The sequence below is a fragment of the Lutjanus erythropterus genome, chromosome 14 (genome assembly GCF_056507025.1).
Source record: "Lutjanus erythropterus isolate fLutEry1 chromosome 14, fLutEry1.hap2, whole genome shotgun sequence".
In the NCBI taxonomy this organism is placed as follows: domain Eukaryota; kingdom Metazoa; phylum Chordata; class Actinopteri; order Lutjaniformes; family Lutjanidae; genus Lutjanus; species Lutjanus erythropterus.
The window spans coordinates 28,334,204-28,357,621 of NC_139330.1; the positions used below are offsets into that span (position 1 = coordinate 28,334,204).

At 39.3% G+C, this 23,418-nt stretch overlaps 1 protein-coding gene across 1 annotated transcript; it reads right to left on the reverse strand.

Moving 5' to 3' along the window:
- Positions 1–39: 39 nt before the first annotated feature.
- Positions 40–23,194, reverse strand: LOC146315701 (acetylcholine receptor subunit alpha-like). Its single transcript, XM_084735560.1, has 10 exons — positions 22,911–23,194; positions 12,715–12,857; positions 7,334–7,378; positions 5,679–5,788; positions 5,384–5,579; positions 4,456–4,693; positions 3,030–3,253; positions 2,829–2,943; positions 2,424–2,548; positions 40–1,923 (listed from the first exon to the last, which is right to left on the reverse strand). The coding sequence occupies exons 1-10, from the start codon at positions 22,963–22,965 to the stop codon at positions 1,795–1,797; spliced, it is 1,380 nt and encodes a 459-aa protein (XP_084591686.1). The 5' UTR covers positions 22,966–23,194; the 3' UTR covers positions 40–1,794.
- Between the last annotated feature and the right edge of the window lie 224 nt (positions 23,195–23,418).

Here is a 23,418-nt window from a genome sequence, read left to right on the forward strand (position 1 = left end):
TATAATACGTCACCAGAACAAAGATAAAATGCCATAAAATAAATGATTAATGACTTTTATTTTTCACTCTATTTCACATCTACACAACTGCAAATATACATTTAAAAATGATCAAATATGACAGCAGAACTTCATTGTATTATTAAACCAAACTACATGGAGGCTCTTCTGTCATAAGGAATCACAGTTGCAAAATAAATCAAGTTGCCTTCAGCTGGTTGCAACGCTGCACCTGTGATATTTCAAACGTACATTTCATGGAATTCTTCGCATCCGTCGCTTAACAATGTTCCTTTGCTGTGTCACCGTTTGCTTCACTAAAGCTTAATTAAAGCTGCACAAAACACAATTCTAATCAGCTTTAATCCCACGTTCCCTAAATGAAAAACAGTTGGCTGACCTAATTTATTCTAATCATCATGTTGATGGTAGGTACGGTCACAAGTGGACAATCTCCACATGCAGGAAGTGACAATCAAAACTGTTGTAGAGGAATAGCACGGCAGCTTGATGACCCACCTACAACAGTGTTGGAGTCGTTCATCATTTTCACACATTTTCACTGAAAAATATACTGATTATTTCTAAAGCAGTAGATCACTTTTAACCAGTCCTTCAGTGTGGCTGAAAGTCATATCAAATAATTTATTGAAATATAATACTAAAATGTAACGAGCTCTTGACAAATTGTATATCAAAATTGAGAGGAATTTATTACCAAAGTTCCAAAAAATTGGGATGCTGTGTAAAATGTAAAAACAAACAGAAGGCAATATTTGTAAATACTTTTGACCTATATTCAGCTGAATATAGTGCAGAGACAATTTTACTTCATTCACATTTTACACGGTGTTCCAATTTTTTTGGAATCAGAGTTGTAAATGCATCAGTAACATCAGACACCTTGCTACTAACATGTTTTTTTTTTTTTTACATTTTACAACCTTAATCCATAAACATAAATGAGCAGTTTAGAAGTCAAATGACGTCAGGCAAAACGAAACAATAAAACTTCCAGTCAGGAAAATATCTTGCCTGCACTCAAAGACCAAGACTCAGTCATCAACCAGACTCAGTCAACTAGAAATTAAACTGTACTGAAATACAATTAAATGAGTCGCTCTGTTTTGAACAAGCTGAACACATTTTCCATCTACCTGTAACATACATGTCAGGTTTATTCGCTCTCAGCTGAATCCATCGACTGACCTACAGTAATGGGATTTTCTCTTCACGCAAAATGTTACCATAAAGTACACGATGTATCATTCATTCTCAGTTCATCCACAGCACAGCCGACATAAAAAAACTTTCTCATGTTTTTTCTGCTTTAACATTTAACTGAATCCTCTGACTTAAATCTTGAAACAAGCTGCCAGAAAAGACAAAAAGAGATCAATTACTATTCTTATGTTTTTTACATAGGAGTAATAAGATACACTCATAGAGCCCACGAGAGTGAATTGCAGCAATAAAACACTGTAATAAAAAAAACTAGAACAATGGAAAAAATGTTAGTGACAAGAACAACTTCAAGTATGACCCCATCTAGATCAAGAGACCTTTAAGATGCCTTTAACTTCAGTCTCCTCAAACACACAAACCTGCACTTTACAAGACGACATGAGAGCGACAGCACTTTAAACTCAACCTGTGTCTGTTTGAGAGACAGACAGAAAGAGAGCGAACACAACCCGGACCACTCTGATGACAAAAAAACGTTCCCGATGCATCGCCAAGTGTGGCATCTATCAACAACACGACACACACACCCTCCTCTATGGGTCAGGCCTTCTACAGCATGTTGAGCTCGATGAGTCTCCCGGCAAAGACGGCGAGCGTCCCGATGATGCACACGGCCATGAACACGCAGAGCAGGATGTGGTCCAAAACCATGGCAACGAACTTCCACTCCTCTGCAGCCTGGAAGGAGATGACAAGTGGGAAAGACACTCTGATGGTGCTGCTGTTGGTTATGTTGATGTTAAGAGTTCGGCCTTAATAAAGGCAGTACGGTTGATTTTTGATAAGATTTTACTGCTTTATATTTTAAGGTTTACTTTACAGACACACAGGAGACTTGTTGATGTGGTAAATTATTAATTAATTGACTGCCAAAGGGATTAAAATTAAAAATATATAATAAAAACATCAGATTTAAAGCCTGACACAGCAAATAATTGTCAGATTTTTTTTTTTTAATTGAAGTGTTTAATGAACCCTTTGATAAAATCAAAAATAAATGAATAAAATGATATCATTTATGTATAAGATATTTTGGTTGTATCATATTTGAGACACTGGCCATCTATGAAATTTAATTATTGACAATGTTTTTTTTTTATTTTAGAAACAAAAACAGACATTCATTGCTTCATTGCTTAATACACTTGTATCCAGTACTCATGCAGCCATGATCTTACGTTGTTAGATTCCTCATCTGATTTCATGGTCTCGGCGATGTACTTCACCCCTTCAATGGCGCTGCGGACGTCAGGGTTTTTAACGATGGGAGACTGGTAGGTGACGTTGGAGGGGGTGGGGTTACCTGTCGAGGAGAGAGCAGGGACAGGTTGTAGTTTTGGGGATGCACAAAGTGATACGACAACTTTAGGATGCACCCTAATGATCCTCTTATTACTCTCTTGTTTAGTGTATTATTGCTTTTTAATCATAATGTATATTTTATATGTTTCATGTTTTAAACACTGAATAACATCTAAATGTTACATGCCTCTGGTATAAAAATCTGTCTTTCTACTCAGAACCTGCACGACATGTCCTATGTCAATATGTTTGTGGGATTTGCCCTTTATTTGTATCCTTGCCTGAGATGTCAGAGATGTCCATGTCAGTGGGAAACAACCGCTTCTGCCGGATCTCCTGACTGGGACGCTTCATTGTTGAGAAGAACATCATGTTGGGGATGGTTTCGATGAAGACCTGAAAGACAAACTCCAGTGTTGGTTACATTTCTTTTTTAAAAATAAATTATGTGCAAAAACAGTTGAATTTCTTAAAACACAAACCTTGCGGATCAAGGGGGGCATGGTGTGTGTGCTGGGCGAGCGGTGATGTGTGTTGATGACGATGACGGTGATGATGATGGAGGCGATGACGAACACCATTGTGAAGAGCATGTACTTCCCTATGAGAGGAACAGCGCTGGAGGTGGACGGGATCAGCTCCACAATAACCAGCAGGAAGACAGTCAGGGACAGCAGGACAGAGATGGACAGAGTCATCTTTTCACCTGGAGACAGAGAAATGGTCACAAAAAGACACACATTCAGGCTACTTTACACTTCAAATCTTGATGGCAAACTTATTTTTACCATTTACTATATAGTCTCACCTGAATTTCAACTATATTGCCAATGCAATTTTTTTTTGAAGATGCTATTTGCACCCAGGATGGAGTATCCAATGCATGGCAGACAAACCATGATCTCTTCTTAGACTTAACCAAATGGTTTTGTTGCCTCAACTTAACCAAGTAGTTTTGCTGCCTAAAGTTAACCAACCAGTTTTGTTGCCTAAGCCTAACCAAACTGTGATTGAAAAATTCACCCACTGCAGCCTCTTGCTGACTCAGACTCTAGACTCAGGGGGTTGGTGTGAATAGCTGCAGTGTGTCTCTTCTCACCCAAACAGACACTCTGATTTTTTTTTTTCAACATTAGACAGTCACATTCTGCATTTTTAATTGTTTTAGCTGTTAGTAAAAACATTGATCCCAATGTGTTTAGATAGGATCACACATTTTAAATTGTAGTATGTTCATAAAGTACAAACAAGTGACTGAAAGTTCCAATCTGGGAGTTTTAAATGACAGTCACCAGGATCCATCCATATATCCATCAAGATATATGAAGAAGAAGATCTTTGAAGATCATATCCAAATCCTATTGGGTTTACAGCTCCTACAAGGAACTTTCATATTCTGTTAATTTTGGAGGACAAAAGCGTAAGAACCATATAATATAACATCAAAAATAATATAATCTAAATAAGAATCACTTTCATTTCAACTGGCTAATGCACTACTCACTGTAACTTTGCTTGGGAAAATGCAAACAGGCTTGTTTCATCTGATCTCAAGGAGCAACTATACAATAATAGCTGATCTTCTCACAGATCATCTTGTAAACATATGTAAGTCATATAGAGGCATCAGTAATGAACTGAGCCTCTTTCACAACCAGTTAAAAATTTCCTGCAGTAGCTAAATGGCTTTTCCACATGGCCCTGAAGGAAGTGAAAATATTTGACTCCATGTGCCTTTTTGAATGTCCACATTCATAATACATGATATATGTGCCACATGTGAGCACACAGATTTGGGTACTTGTACAAATTGCTGAAGAGGAGGCATGGACTCACCTACTCTATTTAATCACCAACAAAAATTTGGAATTTTTTTTTGCACTTTAAAGCCCACGAGGATCTACGTACCGGAGTCAGTAGGCAGGTAGAAGACCAGTCCGGTGAGAAACGAGAACAGCATGCAGGGAATGATGACATTGACAATGAAATAGAGAGGCAGCCGCAGCATCAGGAAATGGTAGGTGATGTCAAGGTATGGTGTGTCGGGACAGCAGGTGTAGTAAACCCAGTGTTTCCAGCTCCTGTAGTCCTTTAACACCCATTCACCCGACTCCATAAAGTTACTGAGGTCAGGCCGATCATTGTCCTAAAAAAACAGAAGAGTTGGAAATAATGCACTTCACTGGAGAAGGTTATTATAATGGTAAGGGTCACATTGTTTAAACTATGGTTAAGTTATTTTCTTTTTAGGATTGTATGGCTACTAAATCTGTAGTATATTTGACACTTTTCACATCCTTTCATACAAATCTGTCTATAACCTACTACATTAAACGGATAGTTGGTGCACAGTGGATACCAGTTAATCTAAAATATCAACATCAGTTTAAGTGTATGCTATATTTATATTTATTTATTTATATTTTCACAGCTTTAGTTTGCTGTTAAACAGCATTTTCTGACAGGAAACTTGTGTTATATAGGCCAAATATTGCTCTCTCCAAACCAACCAAACTCCATAGGTAAAATCAGTAATTTTATCTTACTGTAACATAGGAGATGCTCGTCTATCACTGCCTTGTTGTGTTAGTTATTCAGTGCTATTGTGTGACGTCAGTGTCTTAAAAAGATTGATGGGATTCACTGAAGTCACACAACAACAGAAACAAATCAATTGAATGAGGCAGCAGTGGACCAGCAGCTCCCGTCTTCTGCAAAGTAAAGTGACTGATTTCACCTATGGAGTATGGTTGAGTGATATTTGGCTTATTTATTGATGTTTTCCTGTCAGAAAATTCAAATAATTCAAACTATCTTTTTAATAAATTACACGTACTGGGTTGATGACGACCAGCAGTCCATCATACGTCCAGGTTCCCAGTTTCATGCTACAGTTCTGCAGGTCAAATGGGAAATGGAGGACAATAATCTCACAGTAACTCTTAAAGATGGCTGGAGGGTTCCATGTTATCATCCCATTGTGCTCCAGCAGGACTTTGGTTTCATGTTTGATGGCAAAGTCACCGTCAGCACTGAGAGGACAGAGACAGAGGAGAAGAGCAGTGTGAGAAGAGCAGCAAGATGTTCAGGGATGTTTCATATTCCAAAGAGACATGAGGAGGTGTGTTTACTTGTTGTATAGCACCAGGTCAGGTTTCCATATGTCAGTTGAAGGGACCCTGATCTTCTTGATGCCTCCATAATCATCTGGATTCCACTTCAAGTTCACATCTGTCCATTGCTGACAGGAAAAATTCAAAGTGTTAACTTTTTCCATTTCCATCAGAGCATTATTTAAACTTTTTTTTCCCCTTTTAAATTTGTTGTCATGTCAAATGAGCACCCACCATGTCACGAATGCTCTTTAAGAGCGACAGACATAAATGAAAATTATGTCGATATCTACTCACCCCTGTGCTGATGTGAGGATGGGTGGATCTTCATTTCACAAAAAACTCTCGGAGCTTCAGAGGAGAACAGCGTTGTAGCCAAATCCAGTACAATTGTTTTAAAATGTAAAAAAAACAAACAAACAAACAAACTCATAAAAACACAACATGTCTCCACACTTTTCGAGGGGTGTAATCCAAGTGTTGGTAAACTGCGACATTAAAAAAAAAAGCCATTTCCACCTTACGTCAACTGGACCCGAGCGCGTGCACACGTCTGAAGCGGGGTTCAGCACGCAGCGCAACACGAGATATACCAGATCGCGCGATACCTTCACACCTGTGTTTAAATGCTACCTGGAAGCGACTCACGCCAGGTCTGCTCGGAAATAGCGACTTGTTGCGCGCACAGTTGACTTCGCAAACTTTCAGCATAGAAGAAAATGTTCGAGGACTTCGACATAGAAGAGGAACATAATTCACATAATTCTAGAATTCATGATTCTAATTACTGACGAGGAACTCGGACAGACCCGCGTGCAGCCGCGGACTACACAGCCAGAGCAACGGAAACCTGGCGGTGTAGTTGTAAGTGGCGTCTTCTGGGGTCAGGTTTTAAATGTCGCGGTTTACGGACACGCGGATTACACCACACGAGCAGCATGGAGACACTTTGTGGGATATTTTGTGTTGTTCTTTTACATTTTAAAAGTGGTCACCATTCACTTCAGTTGTACTGGATTTGGCTGCAACGCTGTTTTCCGCTGAAGCTCCAGGAGTGTTTTATGAACTGGAGATCTTCACCCATCCTCACATCAGCACAGGTGAGTAGATATTGAGTGAATTTTCATCTTTGGGTGAACTGTCCCTTTAATATTTTAGGATCTTATCTCCTACAAGAAAAAAACTCAAGAGAAGAAAAGTTAATAAAACTATTAAGAGCATACATTTGTGATTTAATTTGTATGTAAATACAAAGCATTTAAACGAAAGCCTAGTAATCCATTTGCAGCTTCATCTGAGTACTCTGTATATAAATTCTACATCAGATTAATTGTTTGTTAATTGTGAGAAATAGTTTATAATAACTGTAGAAACACTGTGGTTCAACAAACACCTTTCTTATTTTCAGGTGATTATAATTCAGTCAATTTCTGCCTTATCTGACAATAAATCCCCATAACTCTTAGACACTGAACCTTGAAATTTGATTGAGTTTGTTTGAAAATTTTTAGATCCTAAAAATTAGGTCTAACCTTGATCTTTTTGTATGTTTAATTTACGTATTGCAATGTAGCCTACCCACTGAGTTTTTCAATCGTTTGACTTGTCATTAGGATTTCTATATGAATGGTTTGGATATTTCTTGTTGTCATGAAATCAACAACCACATTTACCTGTCTGAGGCGGACATTACTGGTCACAATCTGGTTAACTTCATCCTGAGAGATGCAGAAAAAGAGGGAAAGCAGTCAGTTAAGTATCCTGCATTTTTGAGCGATCTGATGACAAAATATAATTTGTATGCTTGTAGCCATTTTTAAATGTTTTTATGAACTTGGTGCACCATTGTAATTATTTTAGAACCAATGACAAAAAGGACAACTGTCATTTCCAAAACAGAATTAAAGGTCCTTCTTCAGAAACTTTCAAGACAAAGTTTCTGGAGATGGACACACAACGTGTCAGTAATATTAAAGGTTTGTTCAAACATTTGTTTCAGTGTACGTCAAGGCCAAGAAACATTAATAGGTTTATTAGGAAGGGAATTAACTACTTTTGCAAGTAACATAACGGTTTTGTTGTCAACACTAAAGCTATTTAATTGTTCTTCACTATCAACAGCTGGTGGGAAGCTGGATATTGCGACTGAAAAAGAAAAGGAGAGGACGTTTTCACTTTCTGGAAAAGGAGTAAAGTGTTGTGGAGGGACTTCTCAAGAGCGACCTCAAACATTGGTCAACTTTACACATCGGTGAGGCCATGTGGAGACGCAGAAGGAGAGCTACGAACAGTAAGAGCAGCTTTTTCAAATTTGCATTGCGCTTGTGTTGTGGTGACTGTGTTTGTGGCCGCCGTGCCATCACTGAGCCCATATGCTTTTTGTGACCCTGGGTCTGTCGTAGCCTCTGTGTGGTATAGCGTTACCCCACAAAGTCACAGTCATGTGAAAAAATTAGGGCACCCCATTAAATATTCAACAAAAATGTGGATTCTAACTGAGGAAGAAGTTAGGACACCTGTTACATGCCACAGTGTCTGTGTGGTGCTGTGCTCTCCTGTGTCCAGGTTCTGCCCCTCCCCCCTTGCAGATTGCAGTGATTGGCATCAGGTGCAGCTGCTCTGCAATCAGGACCTGGTGCGTAAAAGCCTGCAGCCTACTTCAGGGCCAGTTGGCCATTCAGACTTCAGTCTGCAAGCCTTTAGTCTAATCCTGCAGCAGCAGGTTAGACTACTCGTGGTGGTTGGCAAGTGCTTCGCTAGCGCTCTCAGCTAGTGAAGTCACTTGTCTTTGTGTTTCATGTGCCTTGTTTACCTCCATGGTTGGCAAAGGCATTTGTTTGGGCACCCCCATGTGCTTTGCTAGTCCCACTCGTTGTTTTCTGTGCTTGTGTTCTTGTTAGCCTCCCTGGCTAGCATGGGCACTTGTTGTCTTTTGTGTGTGCGTGTGTTTAATGTAGTAGGTTAAGTAAACCCTTTTGTTAGTTTAGTTAGTTAACTTAGTTTGACACACTTTGTTAATAAGAGAACCTTTGTTTACATCACTTTTTCTCCTGGTTAAATTTATTTAATGTTGCACCCCTCATCCCCTAGCACAACTTGGGGTCGTAACAACACCCCATCCCCTAATTGCTAATGTTACCCCCTTTGGCTGGAATAACTTCAGTGAGATGCTTGTTGTAGCCATCTACCAGTTTCTGACATTGGTCTGAGGAAAGTTTGCCCCACTCCTCAGCGCAAAATTCTTTCAGTTGTGAGATGTTTGAGGGGTTTCTTGTATGTGCAGCCCATTTCAAGTCACCCCACAGCCTCTCGATGGGATTAAGTTCTGGGCTTTGACTCAGGTACTGGTATGTTTTAGGTCATTATCATGTTGCAGGTTCCAGTTCCACTTCAGCTTTAATTTTTTTTAACAGATGGTCTCACATGTTCCTCAAGCACCCTCTGATACACTGTAGAATTCATGGTTGATTCTGTGATGGTGGGCTGCAGCAAAGCATCCCCACACCATGACACTTGTGTTCTGTGTTCTGGTGTCCAAATAATTCAATTTTAGACTCATCTGTCCAAAGAACATTATTGCAGAAGTCCTGGTCTTTGTCTACGTTCTCTCTGGCAAACTTCAGTCTGGCCTTCATGTTTTTCTTAAAGAGCAAAGGTTTCCTCCTTGCACGCCTTCCATGAAAGTTAAACTTGTGTAGTCTCTTTCTGTTTGTAGAGGAATGCACTTTGACATCAACAGTAGCAAGAGCTTGCTGTAGGTCCTGTGATGACATTTTAGGGGTTTTGGTGACTGCTTTTAGCATCTTGCGGTCTGCTAGGACAGCCAGACCTGGACATGTTGGCAGTTGTTTTGATTGTCCTCCACTTGTAGACTATTTTCCGGACAGTGGAATGGCTGGTTTCAAATTCTTCTGAGATCTTTTTAAATCCCTCACCAGACTCATAAGCTGCTGCAGTCTTCTTCCTGAAGGACTCTGACGGCTTTCTTGATCTCACCATGGTGTTCACTCTCACTTCAACAGTCGGGAGCGCACCAAACTAAATGTCTGCGGTGTAAATCTGGCAAGCCTCCTTCAAAATGCTGAGTAATGATGTTCTAATCATGTGCACCTGATGTGATACACCTGTGTGTGATTTTAGCCATTTTAAGTGGGAATAAATGTGGGGATGTCTTAATTTACTCTTCACCAGAAATTGCTTTTTTTTTTAATATTACATTTTACATAAAGTTTTAAAAAGTCTTTTCTTCAGTTTTAATTATTTATGTAACTTGAATCTCTCAGTATTGTTAAAATTGATATTAAATATCAATATGTCCAAATACGTTAAAAAAAACATGTCCTATTTTTTTCACATGACTGTATATATGGCCGCCGAGCCTATTCAATGAAGGCCTAACCTCCTGTGGGTGACTGGTGTGTTCAATAAGGCAGTGTAGCTGGATTTGTAGTAGAGTTGCAGTTTTGGTCTTTAAAGTGATCTGCATTCCTGGGTGTTTGGCTTTATGTTTGTATTTTTGGCTTTCTTGCCATGGCATTGTGTAAAAAGCTTGTGACTTGCTGTCTGAGACAGATTCTCTGTTCTCATGATGATCTCATGATGTTGTGACATTTGTGGGGGTCTGTACCAAACAAACACATCTTCTTACATCTGGAGAAGAAGATTCGTGGGCCAGCTGATCTCTGCAGCACTTCAGTACTTCATTATAATGCTGTTCTGTCACGCATTTTACGTTGCAGATTCTGCAATTTGGATATTGCACTTGACCCTATTGTGATCTTGTCAGTATTATGACTAATTTCGCCACCTTAATATTAATGACATTATTTCAGGGATGGACATTAAGCTTTTTCAGCTACTCGTAATCGAACAGGCTGGATATTGTTACCCAAAGAGAATACATTTGCACTTTATGAAAAAAGAGTAATAAGTGTCAGTGAGGGACAGTCAAGAGGGACAGTCAGCCATGATCTTCTTTACAGACTGGTGGAGACGCAGAAGGAGAGCTACAAAAGGTAAGGGCAGCTTTTTAAAATTTGCATTGTGCTTGTGTTTTGCTGACTGTTTGTGGCCGCCGTGCCATCACTGAGCCCATATGCTTGTTGTGACCCTGGGTCTGTCGTAACCTTTGTGTGGTATAGCATTACCCGACAAAGGTATATATGCCCGCCAAGCCTATTCAGTGAAGGCCTAACCTCCTGCAGGTGACAGGTGTGTTCAATAAGGCAGTGTAGCTGGATTAGTAGTAGAGTTGCAGTTTTGATCTTTACAGTGAGCCGAATTTTTGGGTGTTTGGCTTTATGTTGGTATTTTTTGGCGTTCTTGCCATGACATTGTGTAAAAGCTTGTGACTTGCTGTCTGAGACAGATTCTGTGTCTTGAATCAGTGCTGGTTGGATATGAGGTGTGCTAGAATATCTTTGTTTCTAATTTGACATCACTTGCCATGAGACAGCCATGATCTTCTTTACAGACTGGTGGAGACGCAGAAGGAGAGCTGCAAAAGGTAAGGGCAGCTTTTTGAAATTTGCATTGTACTTGTGTTGTGCTGACTGTGTTTGTGGCCGCCGTGCCATCACTGAGCTCATATGCTTGTTGTGACCCTGGGTCTGTCCAAGCCTTTGTGACGTATCCCCTACAAAGGTATATATGGCCGCCGAGCCTGTTCAGTCAAAGTCCAACCTTGTGTGTGTGACAATTGTGCTCATTAATGTGGTGTAGCTTGATTAGTAGTAGAGTCGCAGCTTTTGGTCTTTACAGTGAGCTAAATTCCTGGATGTTTTGTTTTGTTTGTATTTTTTGGCTTTCTTGCTGTGACATGTGAAAACTCGTGACTTGCTGTCTGTGTCTTGATTGAATTGCTGGTTGGATATGAGGTGTGCTAGAATATCTTTGACTCATGGCAAGTGATGTGAAATTAGAAACAGCCATGATCATCTTTACAGACTGGTGGAGACGCAGAAGGAGAGCTACAAAAGGTAAGGGCAGCTTTTTGAAATTTGCATTGTGCTTGTGTTTTGCTGACTGTGTTTGTGGCCGCCGTGCCATCACTGAGCCCATATGCTTGTTGTGATTCTGGGTCTGTAGCAGCTTATGTGTAGTACCCCACGAAGGTATATGTAGCTGCTGAGCCTATTTAACAAAAGCGCGACCTTTAGGTGACAGCCTGTTGATGTTAGTTCACTGTCACTTGGTTACATTATGTGTTCTGCTCATTAACTGTGTGGCTGGATAAAAGTAAGTCATAGTTTTTGGTCTTTACAGTGAGCCTAAATCACCCAGATTCACTGGCTGTTCTGCTGTATGTTTGCATTATTTTGGCTTGCTTGTCCTGACATGGTGTAGAAGCTTGTAACTTGGCTGTCTGTGACACATTCACAGAAGTAAACCTTGCTTCTTGAATGGATTGTAGATTAAGCAGAAGTTTTAGAATATCCATGATTGTTATTTGGCAGCTCTTGGCCAGTGTATAAAATTTCTTCCTTTGTGTATTTCAGCACCAAGGACAGTGGCATATGCATAATAGCTCTGCATTGTGATCCACGGGTTGCTGTGACTTTTTCTGTCATGAATGGGACTGTTTGTATTTTGATGTTATTTGCTCTCAGTTAATGTGACGAATCCCTTATTTTGGTGGCAGCATGATATCACTTCCTGAGTGTTATTCAACCAGTGATGCTGTTTTACCTGGTCTTTAAAACAGCAGTGTGAAGAGCCATTTTTGCAATCTGTCTTGGTGGCTCCTGCATTAACTGTTTCACGTTTCTTTAGGTTAGAAAATTTTAAGAAATGTGGTCTTCCTGCATAAGCAATGTTTAGTGTGCAAGTCCCAAAACTAGAGTGTTTTGAAGCAGTAGTTTTTACTTGAGATTGTAGAGTACAATCTTTACAAGTCTGCCTAAGTGACACAAAAATTACAGCTGTCCCAGTTTGTTCTTTGAAAGTATAAGATCGAGTTACAGATGGTTTGAAAGCCTCAGTTGAAAATGTTGTGAGCCTAATGTCATGGCACATATTTTTCTTTTTACTTTATCCTTTTTTCCCCATCTCTTACCACACTGATCAGCTGTATCAGCTGCAGTCCCACGGTGACCACTACAGCCTCGCTGAAGTGGTTAACAGGACGAACCACCTTGTTGTATCCAGTAAACAGTTTTTTCACCAGATCTGTCTCATCCTGTGAGCAGAACACTGGACCTAGGACACATAGAGATACACAGAAATTCAATCAGGAGATCAGACTTCATTCTCTTACATATTCTTTACTTGATTTGTCCCATCTTTTGAACATAGTGCAGAGGGAGGTCAAAGATTCAGACTGAGTGATCGATAAGAAGCAAACACAGACTTGGTCTGTGTAAGTGGTGGTATGGAGGAGTGAAATGTAAAAAAAAGGTTTATTTGAAACGGATGTAGTTCATGTATGAGTTATACTAAGTTTTACAAGTTCTATATTCATACATTCATGACAAATTTTATTTTGGGCTCTGGGGTACCCCGTGAGTATGACATGTTGTCATACCCTGCTGACGCCCATGTTCCCGCAAATCTTTTCACGCCAGAACTGAAATCACAGCTGACGGGAGAGGGACCTGTGATTCACACACCAAACATTTCCCTGGCTTACAACCAGCAACCTGAAACCCTTTCAGTGTGCCTGCGAGAGTCTGTGAGGGGATTTATAGGAGGAGAGAAAGACGGGAAGCAAGAGGAATTATCAGATGAGAGAGATGCAGGGACGGGCATATGCAGTGTTGATCAACAGCAGTCAAACAACTGGCATTCCATATTGGTTAAAAGCCTCTGCACTGAACGCCCCATGAGCCGTCTAAGCACTGCGATCAAGTCGGTTTCTGCGTAAGTCCTTGGAGCGAACCTAATCTGAGTGTTAAGAGCCTGTTTGGGAAAACCATCTCAAGGCCAATCCACTTGACATTAAATCTGGATCAGTTGGAGTTCAGGATGGTTAACCTGTATTTAACGCCTCTTCATGCAAACAGTGTTTCCAGCTCGCAGCCTTAAAGTGTTTTTTTTTTAAACCATGCCTTTATGAGCCCATAACTTATGTTGTTCATATAGTATATGCACCACTAGGGCCTGTGTCTACATAGTGTTCCTTTTTTCAATTGTTGCAAATGAGGAAAGAGCATCTGCGGGAGCATGCAGTTGCTGAGACCAGACATTCCCAAACTTAAGAGGGCCAAGGCCTGATTTAAATCTGAAAATGTTGTACTGCCCACCAAGACCTTTAACCCAACTCCGATCAACACACAAGACTAATCATACCAATGACAACATATCAGATAAGTTCCAGGGTCAATCTGACAGGTCACCAAATACGGAGTAACACCTGTTAAATTAGCACAGATAAATGAAAAATAATGTGTAATTGAAACTTCCATGGCTTTATTTTATTGTTTACTTTTGGTTACTTTAAAAATATATATATATTAATTTCAGAGTTTGAAATTGTAACTTAAATAAATTTTAAAAAATGTTTTTATCATGACCATTCAAGGCTCGCCTGCAGGTCCTTCACGGCCCACCAGTGGGCCCCGGCCCACACTTTGGGAATCACTGGCTCAGAGAAAAGGCACTGTCCCTTTTTTCAGAGCACTTCAACTTTTTTTGTGCAGCTGCTCTGATATCTTCTAGTTCTACTTTAAGTTTTTGTCACCCTGGTAACCAAGAAAATGAAGGAAAATTCACGTTTCTGTTTATGTCCATTCAGGATCCCATTGAGAAAGACGTTTTCAAGTCTGTTTGTATTCAGCTCTCAGTACTACTGTACTGAGTCCCCTAAGTCCCTGCCTTTGTGTCAGGAAAAAAACACCAAGTGGACACAGACCCTAAAAATGTACCGAAGCCCCCTACAGTTTAAACTGGCTTCTTTTATTGGTTTCTTTTGAACTTGAGACATATTTTTTGACACAGATTTAGTAAATTAATTTGGTGGTTCAGTGGTAACTTGTCTGCTTCCCAGAGGCTGTTAGTATGCATTCAATGACAGCTCCATTAAACCGCAAGCATGTTTCTGTAGTACAGCTGAACTGTATAGGGAGTTTTTATAAAGCTGTGCTCTGTGATTGAGTTTAGACCTTTAGGTTTGTGGAAAAATCCCATCAGGCTGTAATGTCTTGACATGACATCACCTAAAAATCAGCAGACTAGATGTTAGCAGTAGTCAAACCCTGAAGCTACTTTACCAGCAATAAAGTGATGAGTATTTTTTGGACCCATTGAGCATAGTACAGCCGTCAATATTCCAAATGTGGACAAATGTTTTACACTGACATACAAGTAAATTTCTTTGTCCTGGTTTCTTTTCCTTATCTGGACACAAGGGATGTGTTCATACAACAAAACAAAAGGTAAATTTAGAAATGTTTAATTCATCTCTATGCACTGCATGAAGCTAACTTCAGTATTGAACTGTAAAATAATAATTAGAAGCAATCCAAATAAATATTTTGTAAAAAAAAAAGATTTTATCTGATCTATTTGACATTTACCACTGATAATTCTTGCAGTTTATATTATCATCTGCTGGGCAACTTGAAGTGATAAAATGCCAGTTTAACATAAACCCTGCTAGTGAGATAGTGAGGTAGTGAGATAGATATGATTATATATTGGTCTAAAGATTACAATATTTAGATATTTGAGATTGAGAATGAGATTGAGATACAAATTCTTTACATATAGATGTTTGGTATGCTTCCCTCAAATTGGGATATTAAAGGATTTCTGACAGCAGTTTCTTATTACTTTCTTTCTTGAACATTTGCAAATGCATGTCTATGATCAGTCAGTATCGGTTTAAATTAACGGCCCATCAAGACACTGGTCAAAAAGGAATGACCATTTCTTCTTTGAAATAACCACTGATAGTTTCACAGTATCCAACAGGTTGGTCACTATTCTCAAGACAGAACTAACTTGACTTTGTTGCTGTTTATTTTGCCCACATATAGACACTATAACTGTAGTGGACTGCATTTCATACTACATGAGGACTATTGCATCACCTTTGTTCATGCAATCACAGTACACACATCACATAGATTTGTTATCTTATAATATGACCCAGCAGATTAGCATAGTGCTGCTAGCCAGGTTGTGACCCAAGTTACATCCTTTGCATGTTATTTCTGGAATCTGCTGGCGATCCACAGTCAGCCTGAGCTGAGCAGGATAGGATCTTGTTTCATTTAGCCAGCAAGAGCAGAGAACACATACGCATGAAACACCACACACACACACACACACACACACACACACACACACACACACACACACACACACACACACACACACACACACACACACACACACACACACAAGCATGTTTGTTTTTGGTTCTCTTTCAAAGCCTTTTTTCGGGATCTCTGTCAAAGATGTGGACGAGGATTGCGGTGGTGTTGTGTACAGTGCTGATGTTCATTTCCTTGGCTGTCAGCCTTTGTCTCCGTCTGTCGCTGGCTTCCTGCTCCCTGTCTGTTGTCCTGCGAGCACGCTTTGATCTGGCCACGTACAAAAATAGAACGGAGGCGGGACAGAGCAGCCACTTGGAGCTGTCAATCACTGCCTACTGAACTCTGATTTCCGCATGAACCACCAGTGCAAAATAAAACAGCTCTTTCCATTTTCTTCCACTTGTGGCCGTATGCCAGCTATTGACCAAATGTCACTGGTTTGAGCCACATGACAGGCCAGGGAAATGCTGTTGAGGAAAGTGTGTCAGTCCTACTGACAACGCACTTGAGCAGGGCTTTGAAAAAAAAGAGGTAGCCACTTTCCCTCAAATTGCCTCATCTGTCTGCTTTCCTATTGACTTTTCGTAACCTCCAGAGAGTGGGCATGAACCGTTGCATTCACTCAAACTCAGTTGAATGGGTATGGTTGGCTATAGACAGCCAGTTGGCTTGCTCTGATCATAGCATTGTATCTGCAAGGACGGCCATACCTCTTACTCAGAACACAAAGTATCTCTGACTGCATTGCATTCCTCTCTGTTAAAGTTGTCAGTGAATAAATGCATGGCCTATCTTTTCCTTGATTAAAGCTACTACAAGGGCCTTTCATATTTTGCTGATTTTGGATGGTTTCCACCATGTTAACTGCAATATGGGCCCAGCTAATGTAAAAAATTAATTTATCTAGATAAAAGTGTCCTCCTTCCTCTTTAACTGGCTAACAACATGCACCTCACTGTAACTTTGCCTGTGAAAATGAAAACCCACGGTTGATTGTATCTGATTTCAAGAAGACTGATATATAACGTAGCCAATCTTCTTACAGATGGTCTTGTTAACTTATGTAGGTCATATAGAGATATCAGTGATAAATTGAGACTGTTTCACTACCAGTTAGAAGATCCTTGTAGTAGCTTTAAATTCTTGTATACTGTGTGGTAGACAAATAGCCAGAAATTAATCCTTGGATGTTTTTGTCTCTCTGACTGACACCAGCCCTGAATTTTTTTGTTGATCTCATGATACTTGAAATATTTCTGTTGTTAACCTTCCTTGCAAGGATCTGTTAATGCGAAAGATCTGTTCTGTGTTTGACCAGCTAATCATGGCATTATTGCGAAGTAGGATTGTTGCAGTCGTAGATTTTTCCGGTCTGACATGAAGCTTTGAAATCTGCTGGAAGGGCAGTTATATGAAGCCCTAGCATTGCCAAACAGTTGTGGCGTGCAGGAGGACATAAAAATTAGTATTCTTTTGTTCAGTACATAAAACAATCTAGCCCTGACAGAGAGCTAACAATACAACCAGCATGTACTTAACGTTAGTGTTACGACTCATCTGTGGATGTTAGCTACAGTGTTTGGGCTCAGCTGGGATGTTTGATAGATAGACGTGGCTAGGAACTTAATAATGTACCAACATTCTAAGCAAAGTGAAATATCTAAAGAGATCTTCCACCTTAGAAAATGCTTATGCTCTTCAAGTACCTCTGCACTGTTTTACGCCGTTTTGTGCTAGCAGGTGCTGTGGACGTTTCACTGCTGCTTTTTCAGCAGCCATTAACACTTGCTTCACAGTCAGCTACTTAATTTTCAACACAACTTGCTAAAAACATTGTCCCCCTGATCATACCCATTTGGAGCCACAATTGTCGTATTTTTGAAGCAATCATTTTCAGTCTTTTTGTTTTACCTCCACTTACGATCTTGCCATTATTCTTTTTGTTTACTTTCAAATGAAAATTTGTATTATTTTGATAGCATGTTTGTAAGGTAATTTATTTCATTTTGAAAAAAATATTCCTCACAATTTTTGCATACCACCAAAGGGAGCTTGCATACCATCAGTGATACCCATACCACAGTTTGAGAAGCTAGGATCTAAAGAGCTAAAGATGAAGTAAGTTTTCTCAAGGTATTGAACATCATCCCTCATATCCTTACTCGTACAACATAAATTGTGTGGTGTAATTGGTAACACCTGTTTTGTCTTGGGCGTGGTACCCAAATGCGGTTCCTATGTGACAGGTGTTTACTGAAATGGAACGATGCCTCATGTCGGTGCCACGCTCCTCAGCAGTCACTTGAAATAGCTGCCCACTCCTCACCAAAGTGCTAATTAGCATTACAGCAGCGCTCTCTTTACATGGCTCTGGCAGCAGGTAGCCTTCCATTAGCTAGTAGCTCCCTTGCACACGGTTAAAATGCCAAGCTATTTGGTCTCAAGTGTGGCTGAATTTCACTTAAAAGGACCAACATAGTCATTGTTGATGGTCTTTTTTTTTGCTTCCTTTGTCGTAAAAAGCATTGGTTTGGGCACCATTTAGACAACAGTATCATTTTAGCACTGGTATCGGGAAAAACCCCAAAGGAAGCTCAACCCCAGTGTTGTCACAAGTGTAATAACTGGTGGGAAATTGTCCTTGCCGTGGCATCTTTAGAGCTCACCATAACATTCATTGAATACATACCACCAAGAACCAAATGACATAACTACAGCCAATCTAGTATCATTTGACATTCTTTGTGCTGTTTCATTGTGGCTCTCCCACAGAGACCACAGGTGACTGGAGATTTATTGTTAAGATTCCACTTTCGTTATGGTTGAGAATTCAGCCATCACTTATAGCTGCTTTTTATGCTTTCTTGACTGTAAATCACTTAAAATGACATCAGTTGTATTACAGGTTGATTTTGTAAATCTACAGTACATGAACATAATGAGGATGATGGTTATTACAAGTCACTGGTCAGTGACTTTATAGGATATTTGCCATATTGCTTCAGTCTTTCACAGGGAAACATGTTGCCCTGATGCAACTGTTCTGACACAAAAACCTATTTTAAAGAATAGTGAGGCTGAGTGAGATTTCACATTTCAAATACTTTAAATACTTTAGTTTATTAATTTGAAAGTGTGCAGTCTTAATCCTTTTTATCCTTTGTTCTTGAGGCTCCACTTGTTGAAAGGGCACCATGATTTAGTATTAAAGTTTTTGTAATCTCAGTATCTTAAATTATTAACCTGATCATGTTTGAGGCTGGAGTAATCCGTTTGATATACCGACATACAAGCTCAACCGAGTAAATATTTTCTCAAAGTGGATATGTAGCATCTGGGAATAAAGACCTTCAAATGATTTACTGGGCATCATTTTTTATTGCACTTCTGCACTGATGCAGATAATGTCCAACTGGTGGCTTACAGGCTGCATCCATTCATCCTGACAGACCACCTCTATCCAGGCATCACAACAATCTGTCACCAGTATGTTTCATAAAATGTGCCAGTTACCAATTAGTGAAATTGGACAGGAAAAATAAATGAAATCTTATTGAAATTAATATACTGGCAATCTCTTTGTGCAGACACTGCATGCATAACACTGAAAGAACTAGAAGGTAAACACTCACACTGGATCACATATCAGGGGTACATTACCATCAACACTCAAAAGTAAGGTCTCACTGTCCAAGGGACAATAAATATAGTGTGTGGAACAGTTTCTGAATAGGCATTATTTGGATGAACTTACCACACATGGTTACTTTCTGGCCTGAAAAATATTGAAACTTTAAAATATTAATATACTGTGTTATTCCAGTTTGCTCATATGTGCCAGAAAAATTCCACATACTAAATGAGCCGTACCATATTTGTCATCGTCCATATTTGTTCTCTTACATTTCACTTAATGTGCAGTGCGTGACATTATCTAAATAGTGATTACAATGTTAAAATGTATGTAATGTATGAACTTTTTACAACCTGTTGTATTCGTTTTAATGAGCAGCAATTTCTGATGGAAAACAAATGAACTTCAGTTTGTTACAATGGTTGTAATAGCTGGGAAAGTTGAAAGTAGGATTTGTAGAAGATAATTGTGGAACACTGAGGAAAAAAATAAAAATGCATAGTTTTCCTCTGGCCTGTAGTGCTAGTTATCCATCTATACTGTTTTGGTGTGAGTTGCAGAATTTCAGCCGTAGACATATCAGCTTGCAATAAGCAGCAATGACTCTTTCCAGAAATCATGACCCTGTTGCTCAAATTGTCCACAAACTCTGTTGTGAACAGTTTCATGGAACCATTTTCTTTCTGCTGTACAGTCTACCAAAACCTACTTTCTTTCTACAAGAAACCGCTCAGATGTTTTTGTTTTTTCTTTTGGTGCTTTGAGCACCACAAGCCAAGTGCCATTTAGTTCCATTGCATTGGATGGAGCAAAGGCAAACATCTTTATGGCTGATATCTCCAGAACTTTGCAACTAGATGAATAGCACTCCACAAGCCAGGCGAAAAATATGCATTTTTTATTTTATGGTGAATTGTCTATTTAGGCCTTTCTGGAGCTGTTATTAATCTTGCATATGTGTGAAAATAATAATCTATGATTTTATGTTACCTCTCAAATGCATTTAATGGCCATGTGATCAACACAGAGGACGCTGGGAAATTTCCCTGCTCTTATTCCTTCTACTTGATTTAATTTATAGTTGATCTTATGTTCTCTGAGATACTGCCAAAACCTCAAAGCTCCACAGCAGGTATGAGGAGATCATGAAATGTGATGTTAAGATGTTTTCAGTAATTGAAATAATCATCTCCTCGTTTGCTTTTTGCTGCTCATCAGATAAACCAGTCATATTTTGTTCTAATTGCTGTCTTCCTTTCAAGGGAATGTCTGTAAAATACATGGGTTTGAGCATTTAATTAGTGGTTAGTGTATTAATTTGCAGGAATCGGTGAATGAGGATAAGCAAACATTTCTTTAAATTATATACACTGTAAAAGTCATACAGTACATACATACAACTAAGTGGAATCAACTAATCTTTTCTTCAGAAATGTCTAATATTTATTTTCAGAATGTTTCAAACATATAAAGTTTTTTGTCTCACTTCAAGTCTTTTGACTTGAAATGAACAGTTGAATCAATGAGAGGTTCAACCAAGTAAGTTTCTGAAGAAACGTGACCATTATGTATCATCAGACTTCCCAGCATGCCTTGTGTGAGAGTTAAAACTCTCTCAAGAGCATTTTTTTAATGGTTTGAAAATGATGAAATCAAGGAAGTAAAATATTTTTGTCATGTTTGACTGCAGAGTTGGTTCAACTTAATATCTTAAGCTTATTGAACATGTTTTTGTAAGTACAGCTGAATTAATATGTTCTTAAAAATAAGTTTATTTTTACAGTGTATACAGTCATTAAAAGGGAGACACAGAATAGACATATGGGTGGCTTACAAATCTGGATAGTGCTGCATGTTTTAGGGAGGCAGAGCAGGCCTGGCTGTTAGACTGCCCAGTGCTTGAAAGGTCACAAGTTTAGTCCCCCCCCAAGAGACAGTGAGTGCATCAACAAGCATGTGTTGTGTCCAAGTGTCCTTGAACAAAGACGCTAAACCCATAAGTACTCACTGATAAATATAAATCACTCTGGAAGAGGACATCAGCTACAGTAAATGACTCAAATATGAATGCAGAGAGGAATGCTAACAATGCTGAGCTGCCTTTTTTAGGCTACCTGAAGGACAAATGCAAACACACTCATTTCTAGAAGTACTTTACACAGAAAGTAACAGGCAGAAATGGATATATGATTCAGAATCATAAAATATAAGCATCCCAATTCTTATGTGAATCGATTTACTTTTTGTTTTTTTCCCCTGTCTGCTAATATTGTTCATAGCGCGACACTGTAGGTATCCCTTTAATATCTCTGGCTGTGTTAGGGCATTGTGGGAATGTTGCTAATCAATGTGCACGTCTGCTTTAAGGCTGTGTTAAAGCACTCTGAGCTGTCGGGTATTTCACTGGCAATTTCAATCGATTAGCCAAAACGTGATTCCTGTCTGGTTACTTTATCCATAAACTGTTTTGCAAATGTGTTTCCAGAAAATGTACTATGCATTACAGCAGGCTATGTATCATTATTATGAAATAAAGTTACATATTGTCTATTTATACAGACAAATAATTTGAAATTAAGAAAAGAGGGGGAAGAAAGTATCTAAAAGTAAAATCCTTATCATATGGGCCTCCAATTTGTGTCTAAGTTAATGGTTTGAGAACCACTGGTTTAGGCTACAGTTTTTTTTTTTTTGTTCTCAGGCCATGTCTCTCAGAGCTGTGTCCTGTTTCTCAGTACAGCCACTAAAGACTGGAGAGTTCAGTATTTTATCTACAGAGAACATGAGTTTAGTAAAGTACTTTGCTTAAATACATTTAAAAATGTAACTAACTAGATAATGACTTTTATAAAAACTTTGCCAAAACTGTGGAACTATGTACACAACAGTTTTCTGTTTAATTTGACGTATCTTTGTTCAGCTTTGCTCTCTTCTTGTCAGCTGTTGATTTCTATCTTAGTGTAAACTGTTTTTGGAGCTGTGTGTGAGAACATTCAGAGCAACTAAAACTCGAGTCAAATTTCTTGTGTGTGTAGTCGTGCGTAGTTATTGAAGCTGATTTTCATTCTGGAAAGGCAGCTGGGAGGTTGTTTTCTAAGAAGTTAAAGTTTGTGAGATTTAATTTAGAAGCGTAGAAACAGCAGGTCAACCTCTCCTTTGATAATTTAAAACATGTTTTTGTAGCTATTGTGGTAATATCATTCAAAAGATGATACTATTTTTTTTATTGATGTTTTCACAACCTGTGCTGCTACAGCAAGCCCAAAAAACATAACTAAGAATATCAAGACCCTCATGCCTACACACACACACACACACACACACACACACACACACACACACACACTCAGGAAGACTTACCGGCACACATGCTGAGAATCCATGCCAGCAAGATCTGGACCTTAGAAAGGTTCATATCTCCACCAGATGTTAAAAAACAAAAAAAAAAACACCCTGAAATCTACAGCATCAGTTTGATAATATGTTGTTAACCAGTTAGCAGGTCGCGAGTTAACCTTTCAACTGACTTTACACAGGAGCACACACACGCACGAAAGCTGCAGCAGTCACTTTGGAGTTAGTGGGAAGTGAGTAGTGGGAAGGTGGTTCGGCCAGCAAGTGAGCTCTAGTTTCTCTCTTCCACCTCCCCCACCCAGCATCCCCACCTCTCAGCACACTTCAAGGCACGGGAGACAGCTGGGAGTGTGTGTCACTGAGTGTGTGTGTGTGTGTGTGTGAGTGACTATACACAAATCAACACTGTCGTCATTTCTCACACATGTGGAAGTTTTTCTTACGGTAATGGCTTGAGTGTAGCGCAGTGAGATAGAGGAGCAGAGGGCAGCGAGTGGCATTAAGACAGAGACTG

What these genes read in the sequence shown, in the direction of transcription:
- LOC146315701 (XM_084735560.1), bottom strand. Translation starts at nt 22,965, where the DNA reads ATGAACCTTTCTAAGGTCCAGATCTTGCTGGCATGGATTCTCAGCATG. An exon ending in GATTCTCAGCATGTGTGCCG is followed by an intron (nt 12,858 to 22,910) that starts GTAAGTCTTCCT and finishes TATGTGTCCTAG; the next exon opens with GTCCAGTGTTCTGCTCACAG. An exon ending in GACCTGGTGCTATACAACAA is followed by an intron (nt 5,580 to 5,678) that starts GTAAACACACCT and finishes CTGTCCTCTCAG; the next exon opens with TGCTGACGGTGACTTTGCCA.